Source organism: Bos grunniens, chromosome 2, assembly GCF_055505025.1.
Source record: "Bos grunniens cultivar Pamir isolate PY7600 chromosome 2, Bosgru_T2T1.0, whole genome shotgun sequence".
In the NCBI taxonomy this organism is placed as follows: Eukaryota; Metazoa; Chordata; class Mammalia; order Artiodactyla; family Bovidae; genus Bos; species Bos grunniens.
In genome coordinates this window covers 17,612,274-17,621,629 of record NC_141166.1, presented here as the reverse complement: position 1 = coordinate 17,621,629, position 9,356 = coordinate 17,612,274, and the positions used below count along the sequence as shown (strand labels likewise).

Genomic DNA, 9,356 nt, shown 5'->3' with positions numbered 1-9,356 from the left:
CACACGGCTGCACTGATGTGACTGTGGTCACGGCTGCTCTCCAGCCTGCAGCCCATGCCCAGCTCTGGGTTTCATCCCCTCTCTCCCAGGTGCCCAGAGCTCCTCACACCTTGTCTGCCCAGGGGCTGACCCAGGGCACCCTCTGGCCTGGCAGAGACACCCCCCCACTCAGCCCCCCACATCTGAGGGCTCAACCAGCCCTGGCCCTGGGCATCTGTCCTCAGGGGAAACCAGCAGGGGCTGGATCCCAACCCATTCTGGAGGGTTGGTGGAGGCTGATGTGAAAGAAAGTGGGGAGCAGGGTGGGGAAAGGAACCAGGAGAGGAACAAGGGAAGAGGTGGGGAGGGAAAGGGGAGTACGGTCCAAAGTGCATGGAGAAAGAGGGGGACAGAGAAGGTGGGGGTTCTTGGGATTCTCCGAGACAGGGCTCACTGAGCCCCTCTTTCAGGGCAGAACATCAACCCAAGGGGAGCAAAGAATGGCCATGGGACAGGGGACACGTGGCCTACTTCCACCACGCGTGGGACTCCAGCCCCAACCCAACCAGATGCTTCCAACCCCAGCCTCCCTCCAGGGCGACCCACAGACCCCCTCCACCTCCTGAATCTGTTTCTGCAGCTGCCCTGTGTCCTCAGCCAGGGCAGCGGGGCAGGTGACTGATCCCCTCTGCAAGCTGCCCTCTGACTCCTCGGGGGCCTTGCTCAACCACCCCAGCCCGCCTAGAGACCACTGGCAGGAATCTGCCAGGACTCTGCCCGAAGGACCGTTGGAGTGGGCCAGACAGGGTGAGCTCCAGCTCTCCTGACAGGGACAGGCCCAGGCAGCCTCAGGGAAGCCTGTTGGACTGACAGTGAAAGCTTGACCAGGGCCTGGCCGGGTGCCCACAGCCCCCACCCCCACCCCACAGTCAGGCACTGAGTATTTAATTGTCATCCATTTCCCAGTCTGAGTTCGACCCGAGGCACAGATCAAATGAATCCGTGATGACAAACTGTTTCTCTCAATGGACCAGATTCCACTGGCAAACACTCCGCTGGCTTTGCTGGCGGGCCCTCCCATTTCCACCTCGTTGAGCCTTCCTGGGTTCTGAGGCCTTATGGATTGGGTAAATATTAACAACAATAATACAGCAACCGGTCTGTCACAATGCCATCACAAAGGAGACACTGATCAAGCTTCTCATGCGTCATCTCCGTAATCCCGTGCTGGCAGGAAACTGAGGTCTCAAGGGGACAAGCCACCTGCTCCTAGTGACAGTCAGGAAGTGCAAACCTGCATACCTTCCACTCTCCAGTCCAGTAGTAGTAGTAGTGCTGCCTGTCGCTTAGCTGTGTCCGACTCTTTGCAACCCCACGGACTGTAACCCACCAGGCTCCTCTATCCGTGGGGTTTTCCAGGCAAGAATACTGGGAGTGGGCTGCCATTCCCTTCTCTAGAGGATCTTCCCAACCCAGGGATCAAACCCAGGTCAGCTGCACTGCAGGCAGATTCTTTACCATCTGAGCTACAGGGAAGTCCCCAAACCCAGGTTCAAAACCCCTTCCCAGGGATTTCTGTGTCCATTCCCGACTAGGCTCCTAATAAGACCCCACAGCTTCTGTGTGAGATGTAAGCGCTGAGGCAGGGTGGACTGTCCTCAGCCAGGCTAGCACAAGCCCCCTCAAGGCCACACCTGCAGGGCAAAGCAGAAGCCCAGGCAGTGAGCTACCTGGTGCCCTGTGGGATGGGTGGCCAGGGGAACTGTGGAGGTTCCCCAAAAGCAGGCAGCTAGGCCCAGGGGGCTGGGCTGCAGGTCAGATCTTCATCCTGCTCTGGTACTTGGGAGGGGCTGCTATGAAGGGCGCTGGTCCCAGGGTCCTCCTCTGGAATTCGGCCTGAAAGGCCCTTCACATTCCCTCACTGAAGCTTGCAACATCCGGAAAAAATTCTAGTGACTGTTGAGTTTCTCCTCCCCCTCCTATCCTTAAGGCTCCGGAGCCTAAAGGAAAGACCTGCTCACCCAAGCCTCAGGGGCTCAGGCTTCCTATCTCCAGTCTCTGACTGTACCTGGGGGCCTCCTGGCCTCCCTGGGGGCCTCCTAGCAGGAAGGAGCTCCCTGTCACTGCTCTCCCTGGGTGAAAGGCAAAAGAGCCTGCCTCTGGAACCAGGCAGGCCTCCTGGGTTTGCTCACTATGAGAGCTGACGGGCAGGAGTCAGGCACTTTTATTTCCTCCTTTGTGGAGCGGTAAAAATAATAATATTAATAGCCTCTAGGACTGAGTCACTCACGCATGGGCCTCAAGTGTGCTTTGCATATTGCACTGCTTGATGAATCTTAGCTGTTGTTTACTGGCCTGCGAAATGCTTATGTCACTACTACGGGCATTTTTGAGGCCCTACTGTAAGTTCGAGGGCTTCCCTGATGGCTCAGACAGTAAAGAATCCGCCTGCAGTGTGGGAGACCTGGGTTCAATCCCTGGGTTGGGAAGATCCCCCTGGAGGAGAGCATGGCAACCCACTCCAGTATTCTTGCCTGGAGAATCCCCATGGACAGAGGAGCCTAGAGGGCTACAGTCTGTGGGTTCGCAAAGAGTCGGACAGGACTCAGCGACTAAGTACAGCACTGTAAACTCAGGGATGGGACTTCAACGTGGAACAAGGCTAGAACAGATCTTGGGCAATAGCAGGACCCACGAAGGGTTTTACCTATTTGGGGGTTCTGGAAATCACCTGGGTGGAACACCCACCACCCGGGACCCGACTGGGCCCTGGGAGTTCTCTGTCTTCATGCAGCCCACTCCCTAGGAGTCGCTGGGTGTGGCATACACAAACAGATTAATAAAGACTTAGGGACAAAAAGGGGTTTGAAGTGAAATACTAGTTGACAGATGAAAAGGCAGGCTGGGCCAGCAGACAGGCCTTTTGGCGGTTAGGAGGGGTTCTCTGAGGTTGGAAGGGCTCCAGAGATGGAGAAGGCCATTGTCCGGGGCAAAGAGAAGGCTTCAGAGCGGCGGCGTGGGCCGCTGTCCCCGCTCGGGAAGGTCCCCATTCGGGCAGACCAGCCGCTTCCTGACCTCTGCTAGGGGTTCTGCTCTTTCCGCCCCAGTCCCTGTCCTCTGTAGACCCCACCTTAGATAGCGGGGTGCGGGGGTGGGTGGGGGCCCCTACCTGGAGGGGGCCAGGGGAGAGGGCAGAGGGAAACAGACAGGAGGAAAGGAAGCTCTGTCTCGGCTTCTCCCACCCAGAAAAAGGCCGGACCGGGCCGGAGGGAAATGGCGGGGCCCCCGTGCGCCCGGGGAGATTGGAGGTGGGTGGGGTCCCGGTTCGCAAGCACCCAGAGGAACCGGCGACCCTGGGGAAGCCCCCCAAGGGGGGAGGAGCCCCCGTCCCCGGTGGCGGGGGTGACCTTCGTGAGTTCCGATGTCCCGACTCAGCCACTCACGCTCCGGCCGAATGACCGTAGGCGGCTCCGGGAGCCGCCGGGGCTCGGATGCCACCTCCGGAAAATGGGTCCTTTACCGCCCCGCCGCGCTGCGCCCCGCGATCGCGGGGATGGAGGGCCGGGGGGGCGCCGAAGGGGTTAACGTACCTGGGCCGCCGCCTACCCTGCGGGCCCCTCCTCCGGCCGCGGGGAAGTGGAGAGCCTCGGCGGGGGCGCGGCCGGACCTCCGCCCCCGCCCGCCCCCGCCCGCCCCTGTCCCTGTCCCGTTCCTCGTCCCCGCCCGCCCGCCGTCCCCGAGCCCGCGGCGCCCAGAGCTGCGATCCGCGCGCCCCGCTCCGCCGCCGCCGTGGCCCGGGCCGCCATGTCTCTGTGGTGAGTGGGGCCGTCGGGCCGGGGACCCGGGCTGCGGGCGCCGGGAGGGATGCCGCGGGTCGCGGGGGGCGCGGGCGGGCCTCCGTTTCCCGGGCGCAGCTGGGCTGGCGCGGCGATGGCTGGAGATGCCCGGCCGTGCGCGACGCCTGGGCCGGCCAGTCGGCGACTCGGGGACCGGGGTGGACTTGTGCGCTCAGTCTTCCCCCGCCGTCCCTCTGCTCTCTTATGCTCCGGCCCCAAGGCACCCAGATCTCATTCCTGGACTCGAGGAGTTGGGGACCGCAAGGTCTCGCCGGTAGCTGGGTCCCGTCCCCGATTCCGAGGGCCTCCTGCGTCCTGGGCGACCCCTGTCCTCCACCCTCAACCCCAGAGTGGCTCTCCTTCCTCTCCCGGAGCTGAGGCCTCCGGCCTGCCCATCGCTTCCCTTCTCTTCTCCTTGCACTGGGGGCTTTTTTCCCCCCACAAATGGAGTGGGAACAGCCTGGAGTGAAGGGACATAGCCTCATGGCCCTCTTTGGGGTGACCCCCTCAGTCCAACCCAACAAACCAGGCCAGAGCACTCCCCTGTCCTCCTGGGAGGATGGGGTCTGGGTCACACCCCTACCCCAGCACCTGAGATGACCCAGCCTCCCTCCAACTCTATATAGAGGAAATCTTGGGAGCCCACGGGAAAATGTCTCTCCTTTGGGCTCTGCATCACTCGCCCAGGGTGCCTGCACCTTTCATCAGCCGGTCCTGAGGCCACCCCAGGCTGGACCACCTGGTCCCTGTCTCACCACACTGCTGCCTGTCTCTCCCATCACCCCGAATCTCCCCTCTTGGCACCCTTCTGGCCTGGCCCTGTGAAGCCACACTTTTCTGGCCTGCCCTTTCCCTGGAGTCCCCAGCTCCTGCATCTCCCCGGAAGAAAACATGGCACGTGGCCTGGGTCTCCCCAGACTGTGAGCCGAGGAGAGAGGGTCCCCGGGCCCAGGGACTCAGGGCCCAAGGACTCAGGACCCTGGCCATGCGAGCACTCCTAGAAAAGAACTGATTTCTGCTTCCTAAAGGGGTGTAGTGGGGTTAATTTGGCATGAGGGACCCTGGAGAGTGGGGTCCAACTGTGCCCCTCTCAAGGCAGCAGAGCTGGGGAAATTCAGCTCTCCGAGTGGGGCTCAGACTGGGGCTACAGGGACATGGGCTTGCTGGGAGATGCTTGTCCCATTTTCAGGCTTGTGTCAACAGTGAGAACTGTTCTTTTTTTGTTGCATAAGATGGATGGGGGGTGGGAGGGGAGGGACAGGCTTCCTCAGGTTTAGTGAGAGCTTTCTTCCCAGGAGCCCCTATACTTTTTGAACAGGTGTCTTCTCTGCACCTCCCAGAAGTCTACCCCAGTGGTTCATCAGGTTTGCACAAAGCAAGCAGGGTGCCTGAGGGACAGATGGGGAGCAGGGCAGGTCAATCCCTTGTAGAATCACAGCATTCCCCCAACTCCAAACCCACTCTGTGCCCAGCACTGCAGCTGACACGCCAATTGCATGCTATCCTCATTTGGGGAAAGAAAAAAAATCACAGCTTGGAGAGGTTAAGAGAAATCACAAAACGTCTCCATATAGCTTGTATTCAGTAAGTGCGTGCGTGTGTTAAGTCACTTCAGTCATGTCTGACTCTTTGCGACCCTATGGACTGTAGCTTACCAGGCTCCTTTGTGCATGAGATTCTCCAGGTAAGAATACTGGAGTGGGTTGCCATGCCCTCCTCCAGGGGATCTTCCCAACCCAGGGATTGAACCCGCATCTCCTGCGACTCCTGTATTGCAGGTGGATTTTTTTTTAATCACTGAGCCATGGGGTGGCGGAGGGAGGGGAACTTTCTCCATTCATAGTGGGACCGAAATCTGAACTCCAGGAGCCTGACTCCACAGCGCCTGTACTTAAGCTCTGTGTTGTGTGCCTCCCTGGTCCTGGAGAAGGAAGGAGGTCAGGATAGGAAAAGAAGCAAGACCTCCTCTGACCACTCAGGGGCCAAGGGACTTGAGTCTGTGTACAGGGGCCATCTGCCCATCTGGGACTGCAGCTCTGTACTAGGGGACTGACTTATCCTTTTTTCTCTCTTCTGAACTATCCACTCCCCACCTCACCCCTACCCCCAGGAAGAGAACCGTCTACAAGAGCGTGTGCCTGTCCCTGGCCTTGCTCGTGGCCGTAACAGTATTCCAGCGCAGTCTGACTCCCAGCCAGTTTCTGCAGGAGCCCCCGCCAGCCTCCCTCAGGCAACAGAAGGCCCAGAAACCCAGCGGACTCCTGGTGAACCCTGACAGCTTCTGGAAGAGCGCGAAGGAGGTGGTCACCCCCACTCCCGTGGTTTCACGGAGGCCCCAGGCCTGGGACGTGAACACCACTAACTGCTCGGCCAATGTAAACTTAACCCACCAATCCTGGTTCCAGGGCCTGGAGCCACACTTCCAGCAGTTTCTATTGTATCGCCACTGCCGCTACTTTCCCATGCTGCTCAACCATCCGGAGAAGTGCAGTGGTGATGTGTACCTGCTGGTGGTCGTCAAGTCTATCATTGCGCAGCATGACCGCCGCGAGGCCATCCGCCAGACCTGGGGCCGCGAGCAGGAGTCGGCGGGCAGGGGCCGCGGCGCGGTGCGCACTCTCTTCCTGCTGGGCAAAGCCTCCAAGCCGGAGGAGCAATCCCACTACCAGCAGCTGCTAGCCTACGAGGACCGCATCTACGGGGACATCCTGCAATGGGACTTCCTCGACAGCTTCTTCAACCTGACCCTCAAGGAGATCCACTTCCTCAAGTGGCTCGACATCTACTGCCCTGATGTCCGCTTTGTCTTCAAGGGCGATGACGATGTCTTCGTCAACCCCACCAACCTGCTGGAATTTCTGGCCGACCGGCGGCCCCAGGAAGACCTGTTTGTGGGCGACATTCTGCATCACGCCCGACCCATCCGCCGGAAGGATAGCAAGTACTACATCCCCGGAATCTTGTACAACCAGAACAGTTACCCACCCTACGCAGGTGGAGGGGGCTTCCTTATGGCCGGGGGACTGGCCCAGCGCCTACACCACAGCTGCGATACCCTGGAGCTTTACCCCATCGACGATGTCTTCCTGGGCATGTGCCTGGAGGTGCTGGGCGTGCGGCCCATGGCCCACGAGGGCTTCAAGACTTTCGGCATCTCCAGGAATCGCAACAGCCGCATGAACAAGGAGCCCTGCTTCTTCCGCTCCATGCTTGTCGTGCACAAGCTGCTGCCCACCGAGCTGCTGGCCATGTGGGAGCTGGTGCATGGCAACCTCACCTGCTCCCGCAAGCTCCAGGTGCTCTGACCTGGCTCGGGCCATCAGGATTGACGAGAAACATGTGCCCCAGAGTCTCTGCAAGTCATGAGGCTGCAGCTGCAAGGCCAGGGCACTGCCTCTGGTCCCTGCAGGGAGGTGGAGGGGTGGGCCTTACGTGCCCCTGGGTGTGGTGGGGTGTGGGTGACCAAGACTGAGGCCTGGCCACGTTCCAAACGGCCCAGACTGGAGACTGGTTCTCTGGCAGCCCTCCTAGCCTGGGTCTGTGGTCTGGCTCCCTCTGACCGGGCGGGAGGCCCTGATGACCTCTGAAGGAACCCTGTGCTCAGGTACCCCGGCTCGACCTGCCCTCGAGGGGTCCAGGGCTGCCCTCTTGTCTTCACAGAGAAGATCCTCCGGCTTCTGTGAAATGCCTCAGTCTCCCCACAGGCTGCTTGGGCAGCCCTTTCAGGAGAAGCTCAACCCTGTGCAGGCTCACAGGCCTCCTCCTGTCAACACCTCCAGGGGCTCCTGGAGACCGAGCCTCAGAAGGCCCTCAGCATCCCCCTGCCCTCCGGCCCCTGACCTTCCTGGGGTTTGACTGCACAGTCTCTGCTTCCAGGTGGCTTCACTCCTGGCTGCGTCCGGCGCTGCTCCGTCCGGCTCCCGTCTGTCCGGAAGCTGGAGCAGCCGCTCTGACTACCTCAGTGATCCTCAGAACCTCTGGATGGGCTGCAGCCCCACCTCACCGCACGCCCCTGCCCCGCGACTCCTCTGCCCCCAGACGCAGGGCCAGAGAGCCGTGCTCCGGTCCCAGCAGTTCCCATGTTGCTCCGCAAGGCCTGGCTCCCTCATTGGGAAACCAGCTGGTCTGACCCTGGAAGGATATGCCTCCATTACTGTGAAGTTTTATTTATGAAGAATTCGGAGGGAGAAGGCGCCAGGCCTCAGAGGGTGGGGTGGGGTGGGGGGGGAGGTGGTATTCTTCCCTTCCCTTATTTCAGCAAGACACCGCCTGCCTCCACCACTCTTGCCCCTCAGCCCCGCCCCCACCCCAGACACCCCTGCCAACGCCCATCACAGCCCCCCCAACCCCCGCGCCTCCAGAGCCATGCCCACCTGCACGCCTACTTCTCCAGGCCCTGAGCAGACCAGCATTGGCCCCTGTGAAGGGATGGAGTGGACTTGGTGCCCACCCCACTCGGATTCAGGGGGTCCTGGGGGGTGGCTGAAGAAGATGTCACCTTGCATCAGGGTCAAGTCCCCTGGGAAAAGTGAGGGATTAACTCTTATTTTCTTAATAAAAGGGGATTGGTTTTTTTTCCCCCTCCCCGGTGTGAAAGTTCCTGTCGCCATTACTATTGGAGGGCCTGTCTGGGGCCAAGGTGGCTGGAGGTTTTTTGAAGACGCAGCTTGTTCCTTGTTGTTGGCTGGTGGGTACACAAGGACCTTCTGAAGGGCCTCTTCATCTCCAGGAGGGAAGCAGAGGCCACATGGGCCCCTGGGTGGGGGGTGGGGTGCAAGAGAGACCTGTAGCTCAGAGAGCATTTTCTGGTAAGGGCCGGGCCAGAGCTGCCCCTGAGGCTGGGGTGACAGTGAGCGGGATGCGGTGGGCGCCTGCAGGGGCTGGTGGGCTTCCTGACATTCCTGCAGTCAGCCTCGAGCCTAGATCAGGTTGATAAGCAGCACTGAAACAGTGGCTCCGTGGGGTCCAGTGATAGGGGGACTGCACTGCGCAGGGAACCTTGGCCGAAACTGCTTACCTCCAGGCTGGGAGGGCAGGCACCCCCAGGAGGAGGGACACTGGGACTGCAGTGGGCAAGCCAGCAGCCCCTGCCTGTGCTCAATGGGCCAGATGCCCTGAGAGAGTCACTTGCTTATTAATGTCCACACCAGGCCTCTCCCACAGATGAGTGAGAGCAAGGGCTGGGTCCTAATATAAAGCACCATCTTCGAATGTTAAGAATGTCACCACCAATCACAGGGCCCTTCTGAGGTGGGACCTGGTGACTGCACACGTCACCAGCTCTCTCTGTCTTTCACGCACCCTCTGAGGCTGGGGGCTGCAGACAGCAGGGTGGGGCTCTAGGGTCTCTGCCTTTCCAGAGCTCAGTCCAGCCAGGGCAGGAGCCATGGAGAGACAGCCAGGAGACAGAGGTGGAAGGGCCACTGGTCCCTGCGCGCAGGTTGGGGCCCAGAGACAGCATTTTTGCTCAGAAATGACCTGAAGGATGCTGAGCAGGTGCGTGTTGAAGCAGATAGCTGCTCCTCAACAGTGGGAGGATGG

At 60.4% G+C, this 9,356-nt stretch overlaps 1 protein-coding gene across 1 annotated transcript; it reads left to right on the top strand.

The window, feature by feature from the left end:
- Positions 1 to 3,650: 3,650 nt before the first annotated feature.
- B3GNT7 (UDP-GlcNAc:betaGal beta-1,3-N-acetylglucosaminyltransferase 7) lies at positions 3,651 to 8,399 on the top strand. The gene is made up of 2 exons (XM_086335585.1): positions 3,651 to 3,794; positions 5,926 to 8,399. The coding sequence occupies exons 1-2, from the start codon at positions 3,784 to 3,786 to the stop codon at positions 7,118 to 7,120; spliced, it is 1,206 nt and encodes a 401-aa protein (XP_086191711.1). The 5' UTR covers positions 3,651 to 3,783; the 3' UTR covers positions 7,121 to 8,399.
- The last annotated feature ends 957 nt before the right edge of the window (positions 8,400 to 9,356 follow it).